This window comes from Ochlerotatus camptorhynchus, unplaced genomic scaffold (genome assembly GCF_037179485.1).
Source record: "Ochlerotatus camptorhynchus isolate MF236.1 unplaced genomic scaffold, CSIRO-AGI_Acam_v1.1 ptg000277l, whole genome shotgun sequence".
In the NCBI taxonomy this organism is placed as follows: Eukaryota; Metazoa; Arthropoda; class Insecta; order Diptera; family Culicidae; genus Ochlerotatus; species Ochlerotatus camptorhynchus.
Window position 1 is genome coordinate 3,506,958 of NW_027040766.1, and position 20,759 is coordinate 3,527,716.

General features: G+C 39.5%; 1 protein-coding gene across 4 annotated transcripts in view; it reads right to left on the minus strand.

Moving 5' to 3' along the window:
• Nucleotides 1–3,753: 3,753 nt before the first annotated feature.
• Nucleotides 3,754–20,759, minus strand: part of kn (knot) — a 206,918-nt gene continuing 189,912 nt past the window's right edge. For 2 of the 4 annotated variants that reach the window (XM_065227941.1, XM_065227939.1), the window contains exons 9-14: nt 6,339–6,493; nt 6,144–6,270; nt 5,842–6,072; nt 5,593–5,772; nt 4,974–5,125; nt 4,809–4,895 (exon numbers count right to left, since the gene is read on the minus strand). In XM_065227941.1, the coding sequence (XP_065084013.1) occupies nt 5,007–5,125; nt 5,593–5,772; nt 5,842–6,072; nt 6,144–6,270; nt 6,339–6,493 (812 nt within the window). In that variant the 3' untranslated portion in view covers nt 4,809–4,895; nt 4,974–5,006. Of the gene's footprint in view, nt 4,896–4,973; nt 5,126–5,592; nt 5,773–5,841; nt 6,073–6,143; nt 6,271–6,338; nt 6,494–20,759 lie in introns of all 4 variants that reach the window. The other 2 variants (XM_065227942.1, XM_065227940.1) reach the window with 1 other exon arrangement.

The window sequence follows — 20,759 nt, forward strand, 5'->3', positions numbered from 1 at the left end:
AATGCAAACATTAGTCGAAAGAGTAGCAAGCATAAAGCATCTTTAGAGATGATTGTTTAGAATTTTCAAGGCTCAATAAATATGAGGTAGGTTTTTTATCTAATTTCTGTCCTACTAAGCACAACCCGCGTTTTACCTCTCTTTTTTGAACGGGTTTGAACAAAAAATGAAATATTTCTGTCAAATATGACTTCTAAACTTATTTACCTTTCCATACGTATTTTTGGATTTGATAAAGAGTCACAAATTATTGAGATATTGTTTAAAATATAATACTGCTTCTTGATCCTAAATTCGTCCTACGAGTTTGGAAGTGGAGAGTTTCAATTCCGTCCAAACGCATTGAAATGCCTTTAGATTTTCTTTGTCCTACTGATAAACGTAGAAAAAGGAGATTCGCTAGGAGCGCTTCTTTTGTTTTGAGAACAATGAGCGTAAATATTCATACAATGCGCTCTAATAGGATTTATGTTGTAGCTAATGAACTTAAGCATTGGAACAAACCTGTTATTGATTTGTGCACGAAGAAATAATTGATATTATTGATCTTTTCTGATCGATAGAATGGAAATGGGCGATTACGACGAAGTAGCGCTGTACCCTATTCAAAAAGATACAAGTCTCACACAAAAATTTTCTTCGAAATTCGAGCGTGGGCAGGCAATAATAGTTTTATTAAAATCGGTATAAATCGGTATAAAATCTCAAAAATCGGTATTCTGAGGAACCTTATCTGTATATCGGTATCTAGTTCGGAAATCGGTATAAATACCGATAAATCGGTATATCTGGCAACGCTGATTTACATACCGGCAAGCATACCGGTCTATAACTCTAAAATGTCATTGACAGTCAGGTGAGAAACGCTAGAGAAATAAACATCACTTTTGTACACACAAAAAACGAAAATTGTTTTAAGTAAAAATATTAACCTTTCAATTTAAAAGTACCCCAAAATTTGTTACTTGAACTATGAAAATATTTGAAACAACAAGGTTATTTTCAATCCAAAAGTAGATGTTTTGATTTTAACTTGTAGTTTTAAAAAGCAGATTTTCAAATCAAAAATTGTTTTACTGTCAAAACAACTTCTTCGGGGGTAGTTTTCTACTCGTTTCTGGTTAGTTTTTGAATAACGTGAGTAAATAAAAATAAAAACGCGCAAAACGAGAATTGAAAAGCTTGCTTTGCTTGCTTTATTAATTTCTATTCGACCAGTTTTCAAAACAAATCCCTGCTGCATTTACCGGATCATCCGTGAGCTAGACCGGCTGAAAATATAAATAAAATACGGTGATACCACAGGATGAATATGGTAAGTTTATCTACGATAATGCCTTGTGCAGACTAGAAAGTTTTTTATGATAATAGAATCGCTTTCTTTTCGGAAATTTCAGCATCAGTCAAAAGTAAGATCATCGTTCCGGATTGGGTCACACCGGACTCTGAGCCAGATGGCTGAAACGGTAGCACCACAGTTTAAGGTTGAAGCAGGGGGAGTGGATTGCATGGACGGCTCAACAGATGCTGACGAGGATGGTGAACAATTCCACAATTCAATATTTTTAATTTTGTTTTTGTTAGTTTTACATTTATAAAATATATATATACGTAAAAATCAAAACAATGAACTTTATGTTTAAAAAGAAATAAAATTTTATTTGATTAACTACGCTCTCATTTTGAAATAAGAGAAAATTTATTTTGACCTAGCCTACTCTTAATTTGACAGTTCTACAATTTCATTTCAAAAGTAGAAACTTTTAATTTGACATTTATAAAATTTAATCATAAAAGTTGTGACTTTTAAAATCAAAGGATTCAGCATTTTTATTTTAACTGTTCATGTCTTTTGCAATTGAAAGTTTCTGACTTTCTACCAAAAAGAACCAATGCAAACTTTTAATTCTACCAACGGTTTTTTTAATTCTATTAACGTTTATTTTGTGTGTGATACGAACAACCGCACAAGTTACACGGTTTATTTTACTCTGCCACCAATCCGAAACTTGGCCATTGATTACAACAGCTCGATTTTAGTTAACCTCAGTACATTTAACTGATTTCAACTTTTGATATTTTTATTGAAATTGAAACAAATACTTTATTATGCACCATGGAATTGTTTAACGCAATATGGAATGCTTTTAAAATATTTGTAAACTTTAAGAATGAATCAATAGTCAGAATAATCGAGGTTATTTGGACAGTTAGCAGTTTTCATGCACTTGTTACCATGCGTTACAATGTTTTTGTATTTTCCTGAACGAAGGCTGAAAAAAGTGAACCATTATAATATTATCACCGACAAACCGACATGAATGACCATAGTAAATACAATAAAATTTCTGACCAAAGCACACTACTGACATCTGGCTCCGTGTTTGCGGGAAATATTTAGCTAAGCCATGAACCCGCATGCAAAAGTTATGAATTGGTCCGTGTCTGATCTATGCTGGACAAATTATTTTTATCTAGATAAAAAAATCCTATGGTTTTGACAGTTCGGATCACTGCACATTTAAATCGGCCGTTTACGATTTTCGGGCATAAGTCAGCATTAAGTGTTATGTCGGTTTGTCGGTGATATTATTCTAAAAATGTTCCATAATCGAAGAACTGAAAATAAACTCAAAGATTTAAATCAGTAAATCCAGCCAAAACGAAGGACTCGCGAACACAATAAGCTCCCTCATCAATCATATTCCGAATTTGATTAAATAAGTATTTACAAGTATACAAATAAATATATCAACAGTAATGTAATTTTTTCTCTCCTGGAAAGGAAAAATTAAATGGTTAATTGCACTGTCATATAAACGTTAAACATACATTAGAGAAAATCAAACAATGTTACGTTGCTTTTTCCAGTTGTGTTTTGGTCCTGTTATAAACATTTATTATTGAATATATAATAATAATATAATAGGACCTGGGTTTTATTCAAACTCAAACACCACGGTGGTGTCCTTTACACAAGAATAAGCTTCTACTACCGATGATCTTTTAAACCTGGAGACAAAAAGCAACGAAAAAGCACTTATGGCTTCATTAAATTCTACTCTTAAGCGACGTTAATAAAAAATAATAAGATTCTCTTGAATTGGTCGCGTCGCGTTGGCAATTATGCACGGCACATACAAATTTAAAAAAAATGTATGGACAATTGTCTACGCAGGGGAGGGGGGGGGGGTTATCAAGAATCCCAAAATCCTGTCTACGCAGGGGGGGGGGGGGGTCAAGAATCCCAAAATCCTGTCTACGTAGTCTCAGGAACGTTTATCCTTTTGGTAGGCGAGAGAGTCACGCATTGATTTTATTTGATTATCAATTTGGCATCCATCGCAGCAGTTTGAAGGTGACTGCGATTTGTCTTCGCCAGATCCAGGTTTTCTAACTGACGTTTGTCAGAAAATGGCAGACACAATATTGAAACAGACCCAAAAACAAATTCGGTAAAAGAACACGTTAACATTTAACAAGCATTGCAAAAGGTTCGGATAGCCAGAAAGTTTCAAAACAACTGAAGACGTATACTTTTCACACCAATATTTATTTGATCTGAGTTTTGTTTTGCCTCACTATGTTCTCATATTTTCTTGTAATTGCCACTGGTTCACTGGTTATTTTCCTCATTCTCTAGGTATATTTAATCGGAGAAAGAAACTTACGCCGATAGTATCGACGTTTTGGCCTTTTTTGATCCATAATTGATTAATTTCCTATTTAGATCACTTCTTATCCGAAGAGCTCTTTTCGATCCTTTTCATTGATGCTGATTCTATTGTTTGATCATTATTTTTTATTCAAGATTTGTTACCCTTTTTGCAAAAATTGAACCTATTTAACAATAATTGATTTCCGTTAAAAGTTTACTTGCTTCACTTCTACGCAGAGTTGCAGATTGGATGACGCTGTTTGGGGGATATGAATGTCAATGGAATATTCCGCATGAATAAAACTAAAGAGTGATCTACTTCGTTGAATATATAAAAATGTATAAACTTTAAAATAATTAAAAAACAAAACTAATTAGTAGGTACCTACTCATGTGATTGCTTTTGTGTGAGATCAATGTGTTGTGTACTGCTAAAAGCAAATGTCAAGTAACTCAAGTACGCAGCCATGGAAGCGTTACCATAGCAAACTTTGCAGTAAGCTTGGAGGCAAGCTTGAAAGCTTCAAGGACGGAAAATAAAACGAGCAGTGGAAAGGATATTGAAATTTTGCATAAGGGGGTGGCATTTTTCGTATACAAATTTAGCGTCATGTCGGCTGGGTCCGTTGGTTGCAGCTGATTTTCTATTTAGAATGATGTTCCTTTTAATCTCTTTAATATGTTGGCATGTTTTGATGTTCGCTTTTTTTTATTGAGTAACAACTATTTATGTAGCATGCTTTGTTTAATCTCTTACTGACACATGTAGATATGATTTGGGTGAAATGTTTTCGATTTTTGTTCGTTTCAAAGATATGTGAATGTATTTTTGCTATTTTTTAAATTACTTCGTTGATTTTTTTCCATCAGAGTTCGCAAAATTTTAACTATCAAGCATCTTGCGCTTTTTAATATTAGTTTAAATAACTGACTTTTTACAAAGTTTACAATTTTACAGCTTATTCACCGTATTTCTTCATTATTGCACTTTAAACCGAAAAAAATGGGAAGGGATGGGTAATAAATAGATACGTGAACTCAGAAAGAGGGTTGAGTAATTTACAGAGGAAAGTTTTCAACAAACAACGGACGAAGATTATCATTCGTTATGGAGTTGCGTTTTATTTGGACGTCGTGGTGGCCGCTGCCAGCGGGCTAGGGGTGTAACCTTGTGATCCACAGGTGGTCATCGAGTAGGGGCTAAAGCCACTGCCACCAGCCATCAAGCCGTTGATTCCTGTTGATTGATCGGGTGGAGAAGAGAATTGGTAAGTGTCTATTCGAAGGTGCAGATCGAGAATCAAGTGGTACTAACAGCAAAGATCGATTGGAGTTTGGTTTACTGAGCTTAGACTGCCGTCGCTACAGACGATGACGAAGCGTGCCAAAACTGATGCGTACCGGCCGTGGCTGAATAGCCGTGGGATGGAACGAGCTGCGAGTGCCACAGGTTTGGCGACGATGTAACTGAAGAAGTGATGTAGAGAAATAAGGGATTCGTTGTTTTAGACAGCCAAAACAAACAATCATTACGGTACATCGATACAAAAACAGTGACATAGAGGTTGGTGGTAGGACGCACAAATCGACGGTCACATGCAGTACTAACGGCAGCGTGTTCATCGATTTTCTGTTTTTGCGAAAAATTTAGGACCCAAACAGAATCCTAACCTCAATCTGTCAGTTGACGAATTGCCTCATAGCCTGCTAGATTGAGTGGATTATGTTTGAGTCAGTGTTAAATTTTGGGATCCAAAACAAAAGGGCTAATTCGGCGCATCGTTCTGTAGCGATTTAGGTTCGGATTATTTCTCACGTGATCATAATTCGAAATATGGAACCATGTGTTAGTCCAATCGTTGTTGTTAGTATTGCATGTGTTAATGTCGATTACGAATAAATAAACAAACAAATCGACGGCTAAGTTCGCTTACTTGACGACGTGTTGAAGACACTGGCGGGTGAGGAAGTTAGCCCGCTCATGTTGGATGCGGTTGCGTAACCGTTGCTACTTCCGTACGATCCCCCACCGGAGGAATGCGGTGTCGACGCACTACTACAGTAGCCTCCCCGGGGACTCACGCTGCTGCTCTGTGCCCGAGTGTATTCGTCAGCTGAAGAAATGAAAAAAAAAAGAAAGATGAAATAGGTGTTGGCGAGGTATGTGTCAAACTGGTTGTTACCTTCCGCCCATTGGCCTGTGCCATCTTGGACGCTCACTGCCAGCTGTCCGCTATAGGAGTTGAATCCGGAGGAACCGTTCGGGGAGCGGGGCATGGAGTAGAGAGCTTCCGCGAGGTCTGCTGCCCGCTTTAGAATTATCTCCTTGGGGAGTTTCTCCGGATCGCCGGGATGCCGTGGAATCAGCTTCTGTAACCGTTGGAAACCGTAGTCGATGGTGGGTTCACTTAATGCTGTGGCGACGAATGAGAATAGATTTTAATTACACGAATACGACATCAATCCAATCCAACGGAAAACTTACAGACATAGACAAATCGACCGGGTGAGCCCTTGCAGAATTGTTTGCTCTTGTAGGACAGCGTGACTTCCACCACTCCTGGTATGTGTCGGGGAGGCGTCTGCACCCGGATGGCATGCGACGTTATCAACTGTCAATTAGAACAAAAGAACCATCTTCAAGTTCGGAACCAAATCTGAGATTGGGTCGAAGGCTTACCTCACTCCACACCAGCATGGTGCCGAAAACCACCTGTAGCCCGTCGAAGAAGTTATCGCCCACGATGATTACCTGCGCACCGCCAGTCGTCCAACCCTCGCTGGGGCTGATCGCCTTGATACAGGGGGTTGCCATTGGTAGCGGCGGATAGATGCCTGCAAGAGCGAACCGTGTATCGGAAGCACAGGAAAAAAAGAACAAGGATTTATTTTCTCTCCGGTTGCCCCAGCTTTCGACGAGATGGTTGACATAATCCGATTATAGGAATCATAGCTACAACCACAGCAGACACACATACACACACACGTATTTCGGTTGGCTGCACAGTACACTCAATTTGTGGCTCTATTAGCGAGGACTTAATTCCAGCGGATCGTGCGGTTAGCTTTAAAGTCATTTCTCTGTCAACTGCGACAACGACGGAACGAGTGTAACAAAAAACGCAATTCAAATTAAAAATTCAACCACCACGTGTTGATTGCTAACCACTAACCACTACTGTTGCTGACTGGTCGTCGTCGCCGTCGTCCTCAGGCGCCTTCGGTCGTCGGTTAGCACGCGGCTAGCTTTGTGAATCCGGTGAAACTAACCGACCAACCGGACGTCGTCGTGGCTAGAAAGTGACTCTATGCATACATTCATGCACTATATTTCATAGCTGGGATGAAAATTTAATTGGGCGGCTCGCATGCCATCCCGATTCGAACTCGTTGGCCGTGCTTCTCCTCCTCGGTTAGAATGACGCAAACTGAGCGTGTGACCGTGAACCTAGGCAGCAGTGCCAGGGACCGTACGTTGATTCAGATTCAGTAGATGCTTGAAATTGGATTTTGTCGGATACTTTGTTCGACAATTTTAGTAGAACGAGTCAAATGTGACCGTGGACTTAATGATTGGAAGGCTTGCACCTAGCGCTCTCGATTCTTGAGGGAATAAAAGGCGATTGAAAGCGAATAAGAAACAAATTCTTGGATTATGATTTACAAATTAATGTCGAATGCGATTATGATGCTTCGAGCTTATTTTTAAGAATTGTTGAAAATTTACCAATATCTATGCGTACATATTCCTGATCGAAATAAAATTTTCTCACCTTTAATTTGGTATTCAAATAGGGGAAATGGATCTAATGTTGGCCTATGGATCTAACATGAGGCCCATCGCTAAAAATATTTTATTTATCCATTTTATCTAGATGAACGCGTCATTGGGACGGTACTAATGGACATTTTTGGTCGCTATTGAAAATTTAGTCCACTAATGAATTTATGTATGGGCCCTAATTAGGGGCATTTAGGCCGACATTACATCCATTTTCCCTATATGGCTTCATTATAGCCGGAGATTTGTAGGTACATCAAATTACAGTTACTTTCATAACTAGGGAGATTGAAAGGATCACTCCAGGGTAGCCAACGAAGGGCGAAACGTACAAATCTTCGCTGAATGGCCTCAATACGATTCACCCCGTTGCTGTAAAAAGGAGCCTATACTACGGAACAGTACTATAATGTGGAGCGGACTAGCGAACAATAGAGTGTTTTTAAACAGAAAATGTCCCTAAAGTCTTTGGCGAAACGAAAAATGAAACCAACTTGAGAAGATGCCTTAGCGGAAACATATGCCACATGGTCCTTGAAGGTGAGTTGTGAATCAAGTAGGACGCCTAAGTCTGTAAGAATAACAGATAGGTGATTTTTTTCCTGGAAAACGTTATAATGACACAATTAGAAGCATTTAATACCATCCTGTTCTTGTTACACCAAACAGCAAAAACGTCTTGCTGCTGCTGCTGAAGAAACAATGCATCACTTCGATCTTTGATGACAAAGTATAGTTTGAAATCGTCAGCATAAGACAGCTTCAGGCAACTGATCGAAATGAGAACGTCATTCAAATACAATAAAAATATGAACGGTCCCAGATGACTGCCTTGAAATACACCAGAAGAAACAACGAACGGTTGAGAAAAATGATCTCCAATCATCACTGACATATGTCGACCGTAGAGGTATGAACGAAGCCAATCAAGAAGGGAACCGTGAAAGCCAAGTCACTCTAGTTTGGTCACTAAACTGATGCAAAATTTTAAAATTTTCGCTCCACAGTGCTCAAACGGTTTCAAATCAGGTCCTGATTAGCCTTCCAAAATTTAAACTCATTTGGTAAGTAACTGACATGGCACAAACTATCCGAAGTTTATATGGAAATTACTATGGAAAAAGCAAACTTTTTGTTCATTGTCTTCTACCAATTTTCCATATTGCTTTTTCGAAAATTTCGATAACTATTCTTACGGGAAATTTTTTAAGCTACAACTTAACGGAATATCGTTTTCAGCCAAATGTCAGATTAAATTATTATTAAGAGATTTAAGTTTAAGAGATTGATAATCTTATGGCATGATCAAGCAGCTGTTCTGCAGTGTGACATAGTTGCCTGCTGAACAGTTGAATGAACATAATCATAGGACGTCAGTGACTTGAATCATTAATAACTTTTGTTCCTTACATTTAATTGAAAAGTAGTTTTGAACAAAGTTGTAGCTGAGAAAATTGGCTACAATCATTATTATCATTTTTAAAAACATAGTGATGTTGTGAATTGTTAGATGGATATGAACAAAAACATAAGTTTTCCCATAGTAATTCCCATATAAACTTGAAATGGTTTGTGCCAAGTCAGTTTCTTACTAAAGTAGTTCAAATTTTGGCAGGACCCAATTTGAAACCGGTTAAGCACTGTGGAGTCTATTGGCCACTGCAATCTTGTCATTGATTTTATCAAAAGCAGCAGAAAGATCGGTGTAGATAACATCCACTTGATGACCTCTTTCTATCTCGCGTATGATTGATGATGTGTATTGAACGAGATTTGTAGCGGTTGACCTCTTCGGCATAAATCCGTGTTGTTCAGTCACGATGTAACTAGAGCATGTGTGCTTTAAATAGTCAAAGAGTTTTGAGACTGCACATAAAGCAGCGATACCACGGTAGTTGGACACCAACTGCTCATTGCCTTTTTTGAAGACAGGGAGAAGCAGTCGGGAAAGATCCCAGAATCCAAAGAGAGGTTGAAGATGGATACTTAAGGTGCGGCCAGCACTCCAATGCAGTTCTTATTAACCGCGGAAGGGATTCCGTCAGGGCCAGTGCTGAAATAATTTTTCAAACGAAGGCCTGCTCTACGAACATCATTGGTCGAGATAGGCGGATGCGACCCAAGAGCTGAAAGTACTGGAACATCACTTACGGCGGCTACGATGTGCTCTAGACTGATGCAAATTTTGACATTTTTGCTTCACAGTGCTCAAACGGTTCCAAATCGGGTCCTGATTAGTCTTCCAAAATTTGAACTCATTTGAAAAGAAACTGACTTGGCACAAACCATTTGAAGTTTATATGAAAATTACTATAGGAAAACCAAATGTTTTGTTCATATCCATCTAACAATTTACCATATCGCTCTGCTTTAAAAAATGATAACAGAGCTCGTAGAGAATTTTCTCAGCTACAACTTTGTCCTGAACCACTTTTCAATATAATGTAAGCATCAAAAGTTATCTATAATTCAAGTCACTAATGTCTTACGATTATGCTCAATCAACTGTTCAGCAGGCAACATTGGTGTTTCTGGCGCTTGGAATAGAGCACAAAAATCATGGCTACTATGTCACACTGCAAGATACAGTGTTGCTGACAAAACAGCTGCTTGATCATACAATAAGATTATCAATCTCTTAAACAATTAATAACTATTTTATTTGACGTTTGGCTCAACAACTATATTCTGCTAAGTTGAAGCTGAGAAAATTTTCCATAAGTATAGCTTTTGAATTTTTGAACAGTGCCATATGGAAAAGGGTAAGAAGACAATGAACAAAAAGTTTGGATTTCCCATAGTAATTTCCATATAAGCTTCAAATGGTTTGTGCCAAGTCAATTTCTTTTCAAATGAGTTCAAATTTTGGGAGACTAATCAGGGCCCGATTTGAAACCTTTTGAGTACTGTGGAGCGAAAATGTCGAAATTTGCATCAGTCTAATGTGCTCGTTAGGTAAATTTTCTTTGACGAAGACACTGCTGAATTGTGACATGAACAGGTCAGCGATTCCCTCCGTAGCTGACTCTTCTCGATCCGTATTGTACACGGTAGAAGGTAAGCCCGATTCCTTCCGTTGATCGTTCACATGTTTCCAGAAGCTCTTGGGATTAGTTTTGAGTTTAGCTTGTAGATGGCGCTGATGGGCTTGATAAAGCTGTTTCCTGAGCCGCTTATACTGTTTGTTAACGAGGTTGCACTTCCTTTTCGATGCATCCGTTCGAAGTTTACAAAATTTCTTCAAGGCAGCTCGTTTTGATGACTTCAGTCGCTTGAGTCGGTGATTGGTCAGATACCATATTCTACATATATTTTTCATGATACTACGAACCTGCTGTAAAGTACCTAATGATGACGTTGAGGATTGTCCTCCAACAACTTACTTACAAATCAGGCTAAGGCTTTGTTGTCCGCTGCTGTCCGAAGAAATCGTCTACACTCTACTCGATCCATGGCCACACTTCGCCAGCCTCGTAGTCTGCGAACGGTCGGCAGGTCGCCTTCTACTTGGTCGATCCACCTTGCCCGCTGTCTGCCTCTTCTTCTTGTTCCTGTTGGACCGCTTTCGAGAACCATTTTCACTGGGTCGTCGTGCGGCATTCTTACGACGTACCCAGCCCACCGTAGTCGGGCGAATTTTTGCAATGTGGACAATGGATGGTTCTCCAAGCAGCTGGTGCAATTCGTGGTTCATTCGCGTTCCGTCATCGATCTGCACTCCACCGTAGATGGTACGCAACACCTTCCGTTCGAAATCACCAAATCACCAATCATCCACGAGTATAGTCCAGGTCTCGTGGCCGTAGAGGATTTTATTCGACCTGAGCGTCCTCCGGAGTCCAAAGTAGGCACGACTCCCTGCCATAATGCGTATTTGAATTTCACTGCTGGTATGATTTTCGGCGGTCACCAGTGAGCCCAAATAGCCCTTTTTGACGTTTAATCGTCTTTCTCTATCTAGCACACATGGATGAATGGACGGTTTGTTTTTCCACTAATCTCCCTCTTGCGCGCACTCGTTCGATTTATATGGTGCAGTGGTGTGCGCCGATTAAACGTCAAAAAGCTCTATACACCTCTATACACAAGCTCATTGACCACCTCGATTTCACCACCGTCAATCTGAACTCGGGGTGGGATGCTAACATTGTCTTCCCTAGAACCTCTTCCTTTCATGTATTTTGTCTTCGATGCGTTGATGGCAAGTCCAATCTGCCTAGCTTCAGCCTTCAGTCTGATGTACGTTTCCACCATCGTCTCAAAGTTCCGTGCCATGATGTCGATGTCATCGGCGAAGCCAAGAAGCTGGATGGACTTCCTGAAGATCGTTTTTTTTATATCTTTATTAAAGAGACTTTCAGCCCTGGGCTGGTTCGTCTCCGGAACCCCAGAAGGGGGTATCCCAAAGGGAGAGAAGGTACAGAGTTTTTATTTTAAGGAGTTGAATGGTGGTTGCGGTTCCAGAGGGGAATTTATTTTGCCTTACTGATCTATGTTGCTGTCATCTTTTGTGTTTTCTGTTTTGTTTTTAGGGCCCCAGTGGAGCCCCACCGGTAGAAGCCTGGAGAGACCTGGCACCCGCTACCGGCATGGAATGCCGGGCGTACTGTAATAATATATATGGGTTAAACTCTCTTGTAGATTCCGGCCTCCTTCGTTAAACATATCAGTTGTGCCTCTGCTACCGGGTCGTTCTGAAGGGCGTCTCGGATGTGGTCCGGGATCCCGTAAAGTTCTCATGGTCCGTGGAAGCAAGGGCAGTTATTAGCATTAGGCAGTGATTATTAGAATGTGCTCGATCGTCATTATTGTTCTGCAGGTGTCGCATCTTTGGCGGAAGTTTCCACCGCTGCTGCTCCCCATGATGTGGGTGATGCGGGTGTGGCCGGTTCTTAACCGGGACAGGAATCTCTGGCCGTTAAACCTTGGGACATCCGTCCAGGGAAGGGCTACCCCTTTGGTCTTCCGGATGAAGAGGTCTCTCCTGGCGAACCATTCGCGGTCCCATGCCGTCCTGAGGGTTGACTTGACCCAAATTTTCAGGTCCTGTCTGGGAACCGAAGTGTTGGCGAGTCGGTCATTTCGTCCAATGGCTGCGAGGTGGTCTGCTTCTATGTTTCCAGCAATTCCGCAGTGTTCCGGTATCCACATGAAACTGGTGCCAGGGGGTGTGGTTTTGTATGGCCTGAATCTAGGGGTGGCGGGCGGTGGCGGATTCCAGTGCCGCGAAGGCGCTAGCAGAGTCGGTTGGTACACATAGCGGAGAGGAGGATGGTAGGGAAGCTGCGTAATGAAGGGCTGTAGTCTCGGCCGAGGAGACCGAGCATTGATCGGGGAGTCTCCAGAAGTGTGAGGTCTGTCCATCAGTTACTCCAAAGCCGACCCTGCCTCCTGCCTTGGAGCCGTCTCTGAAACGGATTTCATAGTTTTGGTAGGTACCGTGTTTGTAGTAATTCGGTGAGGCAGGATCTCATTGCCGTAGAGTTGTCTCCTGCTCGGAACTGCTTGGCCATGGATTTGTCCACTCGGATGGGGGAAGAATCCCACTCTCTGGCTCCGTTCCAGTGGAGCTGGGCCACCAGGGGGAGCTCCTGGTGAGCGCTCTCCTGGAGGATTCGTTTCCCTTCTGTGAGGAGATAGAATTCTCAGTCTCCGCTTAATTTTTCGTCGAGGCCCACGGCTCTGGTACAGATTGTTTCCGCAATGTTATATCGGAAAGGGAGCACTCAATACAGGCGGTTTCAATACAGGCGGTATCGGTTGGTGTTGAGGGCAGAAGTTCACCCGCAATTCGTGTTGCCTGGTTATATATCGGCGTTAGTCGGGTGACGACCGAATCGCTGGACGCACAGAGGAGCTCAATTCCGTAGGTTAGTCGGCTATGAACAATGGCTCTGGCGGTATTGAGTACGATGGCCCTGAAGATCGTGCCACTCGTGTCTATCCCAGTTCTTCTGATCACACCTTCTAACGCGATGTTGAATAGCAGACACGAAAGTCCATCACCTTGCTCATTGCGAGATTCAAAGGGACTCGAGAGTGTCAGTTTATCCGGAAGTCCGTACTCGTGCATAATCTGCCATAGCTGATCTGTGTACTCCAACAAAGGGGTGCTTAAATCACTCCGTATGATCCTTACACTTCGTTGACATATAAACCAACATTTTGTTCAATATTGAAAGTACCGTCTTCTGATAAGGAAAACACAACTGCCTGTTGCGTCGTCATAAAATGCAAATTTAACTCTCTTCTTTGCTTCAGAGACCTAATTTAAAATTAATGGTGGAGCTACTAGAAAAAAATAACATCTTTGGGAATTGTTTTATCCCATAACATGCATGGCGGAGAGGTTCACTGGTATTAGAGAAACATTTTTTTATTCAATAAATTCCATGAAAAACCCTCCAGAAATCTAAAATTAAGTAGAGGAACTTGTTTGTATTCATATGTTCCTATTTTTAATAGACCTGTGCGCCGATCAAAATATGTTCGGCGGCAGCGTGGCGGCGTCACGCCGTTTGCTTTCGGCGGTGGCAGCGTGGCGGCGTGGGTCGGACTGAGTTTATTTTTAATGATTTAGATAAAAATACTTTCCAAACCAACCGCACATGGACAAAAAATGTTACTCACATTTGAGTTCAGATTACTCAAAATCGCTAAAATGTTGGTCACTCATCAGAGTAAATTTTTCGATACTTTCCCAGGGAAAACTTCTCGAACATGGAAAAAAATGTGAATAGGTTAGAAGTGTAGGCAGACTAAAACCACAATCAGTTTTCGTCATATTCAAGAAGTTTTCCTCTCTCATTCTATGAGTGAGCTACGTTTTCGCGAATTTGAGTAACCTGAACGCAAATATGAGCATGGGGAATTTGTTTAGAAAAGTATGTCAAGTGCTTAAGATTGCAGGGAGTGGAGTCGTAAGGCAAACTGTTACAACCCTATTATAAAGTATAAGAAAAGTACTTTATGTAGGGTTGGATAGTATTTAAAAGCAATCTGATGCTTTACGTAACATTTTAATGGGCCCTAGGAATTATTTCATTTATTGAGCATTACACGTTATTAGCATACTTGCTTTTTGTAAACAAACCTTTGTATGCCATTATCTCGCCAACCAAGGGTCGACCACGCAAACCAATAACATCACTGGGAAAGGGAAAGTTTCCCCTACCCGGTGATGTTGATGGGTTGCGTTAGTGTAATATGGGTGACGAGAAAAAAAGGACATAAGAAGAGATGTTTACAAAAAGCTTATATGCCCTTTTCACATGTTGTTCTTGAAATGATATGCTTGTATTACTCTGATACATATTTGATTATGTCATATAATATTATGTTTATGTATTTGAAGAAGATGTATTACCGTTTCAGAGGAAATAATTCGACGCAACTGACAGCCACAGCATGCTGTTAAAGCTTGGACTTGGACCTGTAAGAGGTCAAATATCAACGTGTTGTTAATAATAGTCACTTATTCACTTTTATTTAAATCCGATCCAAATGTTTCATTCCTGAGTTCTAGATCGATAAAGTACGAACAAACGTCAAAAAACTAAATGACAATCGCTGCATCACACACAAGTTTTAATTTCAACGCGTTCAAGATGCATTTTACCGAAAAGGTGCTGTGGATTTTTCATCGGCGTGACATAAATTTATTCGGCGGCGTGAAAGATTTTACTGCAGCGGCGAGCCGACTCAATTTCATTGGCGGCGGCGTATGAAAATTGTCGGCGGTGGAGGCGTGGCGCGGCGGCGCACAGGTCTAATTTTAATCTGATTATTCATATCTGTACCAAATGTAATAGACTATGTATTCGAATTTTTATGAGGTCTTGAATTTGGCCAGGTTTTACTAAGTATGAAATGCAAAATATGTCCGTTGGACCGAAAAAATAGTTTTCTTAAACCTTATTTTAAATCAATATCAAGAAACATGCACGAAAAGTTCACTTAACATCTTAACGTTATCCAAGGTAATTAATTTTGTAAGGTTTTTAATGTAATTAATTTTGTCTCTTTTTCAGACGACAGTTCGATTGAAAAATATTGAATAGTGAGGTAAGAGTCAAAATGTCCGATTCACAACACTAATTTAAGAACCTGTAGCCAACAATTATGCGAATTCGGAGAAGGTTGAATATGAAAATTATCTTAATTTTGCTATTTGGCGAGGATTTGCTCATGAGGAAATTTTCAGCAGACTTCCACGAAAAAAATCAGAAGAATTCTGATGAGATTTCCATAATAATTCTGAGTAGACCTGTGCGCCGCCGCCAACACTTTTCCATACGCCGCCGCTACCGACGGTTTTGACGTGTGAACATTTTTGACACGCCGCCGTTATATTTTTTTAATACGCCAACGATGCAAAGGCTTTAATAAGCTTCTAAATTGTATATTAAGTATTTCTCGCAAACTGCACCGAATTGGAAAATAAAACAAGCATATTAAACTTTAAGATGCATAAGAATTCAAAAACAATATTTTTCATTGGTGCAAAAAGTTCCTAGGACCATAATAATAATTATCAAACACGTTTCCGGAAACCCCTGTATTCATGGTCTCGGGACCATAAACATTATTGTATGTTTTTTTTTTCTTAAAAATTTGGGCTTTTTTAAACAAAATATCAAAAACTTAGCAATGCATGTTTTTAAGTTTCTGATCTTCAATTTTTAAAAATATTAAGTTTTTAATAAGAAGGCTCACGTTAATTTACGATTAAAAACTAAAAACTTTTTATTTAAAAAAAAATGAGCTGGGAAACGAAAAAATCGTACATTGCTTAATTTTTTATTTTTTGCGTAAAAAATTCCACATTTTCTAGAAAAAAAAAAAATACAACATGGAATAGTTCCTTTGGTCCCGAGACTATGAAAACCATGAAAACCTATTATAATCAATGTGGAGTAATGTAAAACCACGAAGAAAGTCCATGTTAATATTTTTCCTAAAAACAATAACAATAATCTTTCATTTGACCTTTTAAACTTTTAGAATCGGTCCGTGAAAAATATGAAAAAAGCTGTTTTTTTGGACCACTCTAACGCGCAAGGGGCCACCCTAATGACGAAATATAAAAAAATACGAATCTAATATTTTTCGATAAGGAACAAAATTACCAATTGTCACGAAATTCTAAGATCCATTCTAACTTTTTTCTATGGAATTGCTGCACAAAGATCGAGCATTCATCCAAACAATCTTAGACTTAATTCCGATTATGTTCCGAAAAGATACCAGAGTTGCGACCTATCACAATCACGATCGTTAAACAGCTGATAGTAGTAACGCTTAGAGCAACCGTACCAGTCGTTGCCATTTGCGGCACTATTTTACTTACGCACAGCGTTTCCATTTTGGCTTGATCAGTCCTCTCCACACCGGTCGTTGCTATAAGAGTCATAATTTAAGTTACCGTTTTCCACACCGGCAAAACAAAATTTTGACGTTTATTCAAAATAGCAACCGTCTGATGCGTTGCTACCGGGTTGCTAAATTTATGAACTCACTACTTACCAGTGAGCCTTCCATTCATTTTGGATAAAAAAAATGTTTTATTAAATTATGGAATAATAAGATATTATAGTAGTATTTTGTTTGTGTAAGCAACAAGAAAAGACTGTGAAGTTTGTGTTTGACACATAATACCTGCCAATTTTGCTACACGAGTGTCGCAATAAGCGATTTTGTGATTTATCTCACCCACTCTTCGCTCTTCACTCTTCGCGAAGCGGCGATTAGAAAATCGCTCATTGTGACTCTGCCAAAGCTAAATTTGCAGGTTTTATGCGTCAAACACAAACATTACAATCTTTTCTTATTATTTACACATACAAAATATCATTATAATATCTTACTATTCTATAATTTAATAAAACATTGTTTTAGGCAAAATAAATGGAAGGCACCCTGCTTACCAAGGTGCGGATTGCTATTTCCCCCACCTGAATAGCAACCTCCGGTACGCAAGTAGCGTTATGGTAGAGGTTGGTAAATGTGCCTTATTTACTCATTGGTACGGTTGCTCTTAGTACATTCCTATCAATGTGCTTGTAGAAGCACTCTCCATGACCATCCATCAAGTTGACGAAAGAAGTAAAAAGCAACTGGTGAATGTCGTCTTCGGTGTTGATCCATCACCGATCTAGTCATTCCCGACCATCACGACACTCATTTGCGCTCGTTTTGAAGCAGTTGCTGCTTTGCTTGATTATGTGAGTGTGTTGGTGCGTGAGCCCAACAGCTTCCGTTTAATTTTGCCAGCTTTGTTTGTAACTCACACAGTCACGCGTGCCGAGACGAACTTGGAATGCGTAGGCATTGTTTTCATTTTCTCCTGTCGTTTCCCTTTTTCTCATCATCGTACTGCAGAACTCTTCACTGTTTTCGTTATGCTTTACATCATCAGCAGCGAGTGTTACGTTTTGCCTGTGAGCAGCGACCATTACTGGTGATTGCTATTTGCCATGGCTCTACCTCTCACTGCTTGACAAAACGTTCCGTCAGTGATAGTCGGTTGATGCGTTGACGAGTGTCGAGTGAGTTTCATGATATTTTGCATTTATGGATACGATGGTGTGTCGGTAGTAAATTTCAAATGGCGTTTCATTTATGTAACCTTTCTTGAATTCAAGTTGAAAATGCGCTATTTTTATGGCCACCAAAATGATATGCCGATGCACGTCGCCGCCGCCGACCAAAGTCAACGGCGTCACGCCACGACACATCCACCGCCTAGGCTAAAACAGCTTCTACGCCGCCACCGCGAAGAAATGACTGATTCTAAGGTAATTCTGAAGGATATACGCCTTTAAACCGACCTTCTTGCATGAGAAAAGGCTATATGATGCAGATTTCAAAATTTTGAACTGTAAGGTATAGGAGAGAAGTTTTAAAACACAGGTAATGTCGGCCTAAGTGTCCCTAATTTGGGCCCATACATAAATTCAGCAATCGACTAAATTTTCAATAGCAACCAAAAATATCCATTAGTAGATAAAATTGATGAACAGCAGGCTTTTAGCGATGGGCCCAATCTTAGATCCATAGGCCAACATTAGAGACATTTCCTCTACTTTTAATTAAATTGAGTGTTACTGTTGGGGAAATGTCAAAATATACCTATTTGAAACACTTTCATAAATATAATTTTCTATAAGAAAGTTTGAACATACTGAGAGGTTAGCACATATCATCGGTAAGAGACGTGTGTGTGAGTGTTCAGTACACGGGTGCATTGCCAATTGCCAATACAACGGTGGACCTATATGGTCTATGGATGTATTTGGCAAATGACATTTGAGTTTCGAATCCGTTTCCCACCCTAGTCTTTTTGTGCAAGCGTTCCACACAACAATCGTCTATTATCGTCGATATGTGTTTGTACCGCAACCACTCAGTATCAGTCGATGTGGACAAACATAATTTTTGTTTTAAATTTTAAATATTTAATATAATCGTCCAGCCCTTGTGTTTCTATCCCCCGTGTGTAGAATCATTGAAAAAATAAAATAAAAGCTTTAATTGAGAAATGGAAGCATTTTAAATTTTCAAATCCATACCTCACCGTGCTAAATTTTAAATCTGCATCATCAAGCCTTTTTTAAGATTAAAGCGAAGACAACATATCAAGAAGACTGGCAACTTTGTCTGAATCCAAGCGACAGGCACAGTAGCACTGCGCTCGAGCAAAGGTGGAAGCAACGTATAGAAAAATGACCATATGTGATATGTTGTCTTCGATTAAAGGCTCATTTGTGATGGTCTATACCAAGGACCACCGATTCCTAGTTCTGACTACTTCAAACGAGTAGAACTGGATTTTTCAGTAATCAAAGGAACACATCTTAATCCTTGTTACTTTTTATGTCTTGTCTTGTTAAGTTTAGTTTTCTGTATTAAGCAGGTTTTCAGCCCGGAGCTGGACTGCCTCCGGGCCTTGTTAACAGTGACAAGAATTTGTACACCGAGGATGATCTTGAAACAAGGAAAAAATGAGTTAGTTAGTCTTCATCTACGTGATTCCTAATCTTCTATTCGTTGTTCCCTAGTTTGAAGTGGTTAAGACTAGGGTTCTGATGCATGGTCGTTATCGGTGTCATTGCTTAATTTTGTTGCTAAGGAATCTAATTTTGACTGCTAAAGGGGCGTGCCTTTGGAGGGTGTTCTCACTCTTTTTTTTTCTTTCCTTGATTTGTTTTCCTTCGATCTTGTTTTCCGTGCTGAGCATCAATGCTACCGACGCCAGGGAGGCAGCTCCCACACCTGGAACCTACCTATCGACCCATCAAATCATGAACCTTGCAATTAGAATCGATTCCTTGCGATGAAGGCAAGAATGGCAACTGTATCAAAACCGAACACTCCATCATTTCTCAATAGTGATGGACTAATACGACATGCTCTAAACTAAGGACACGGGATATACTACAATGGATCAAATTACTGGTCGCAGTAGTGATATGTTCCGAACAGCGGAATACAAAAAAGGGACATATTTGAAGGAAAATTATGGAGGGAAACTCAAGCAAAATCTTTCAAGATCGATTAAAAATTCAAGGAGATTTCTAAAAAGAATTTCGAGACTCTTCTATAGATGATAGTACCTTCCGGGTTTTGTAATCACACGATTTCTATCTTCTTTGCTTTCTAGAAAATACTTCTATGGCCTTTTTTCAATTCTAATTTCACTAGACCATTCCCAAGTAACAATTCAGCAGCTACTTGGCATCCACTCTGATTTATGATAGTTTAATAACGGAAATGAGCAATCCATAGACAGATTCTAGTCTTAATGAGGTTTTAGTGGATGCATCAATGGAAAAACAGCCTTGATCAGGGTTTTATGAATGTTGTTTTATTGTAGCTTTGTAGTATTTAATAAAACTTAAAATGTTACTTGGGTTCTTTCTCTATCCCTGGTAATTCATGTAAAACGTCCAGAACGAAGTAGAACAAATTTGGGGGAAGTTGATGAGGTCATGTTACCAAAAATGGGAAGGCACTGTATAAGGTAATAGAGAATCCCAATAATAAATTGGGAGATATATGAAAAGAATTTTTAGGTCATTCAATATAATTTTGAATTATCTGACAAAAATCCTTAAGAAAAGTTTAAAATATGTGAAAAGGGAATTATTAAGATTAATCAACAATAGACAATTTTCCGAAGTATACAAGAGTTAGGATTTTTTTTTTCAAAATTTGAAAAAAACGTCCCCTTTTACATACTAAGAAAAATTCATGTAAATTTAGGCTCTGTAATAATGGCATATAAGAGCGTCAATTTTAACATAAAATTGAGTCATAACT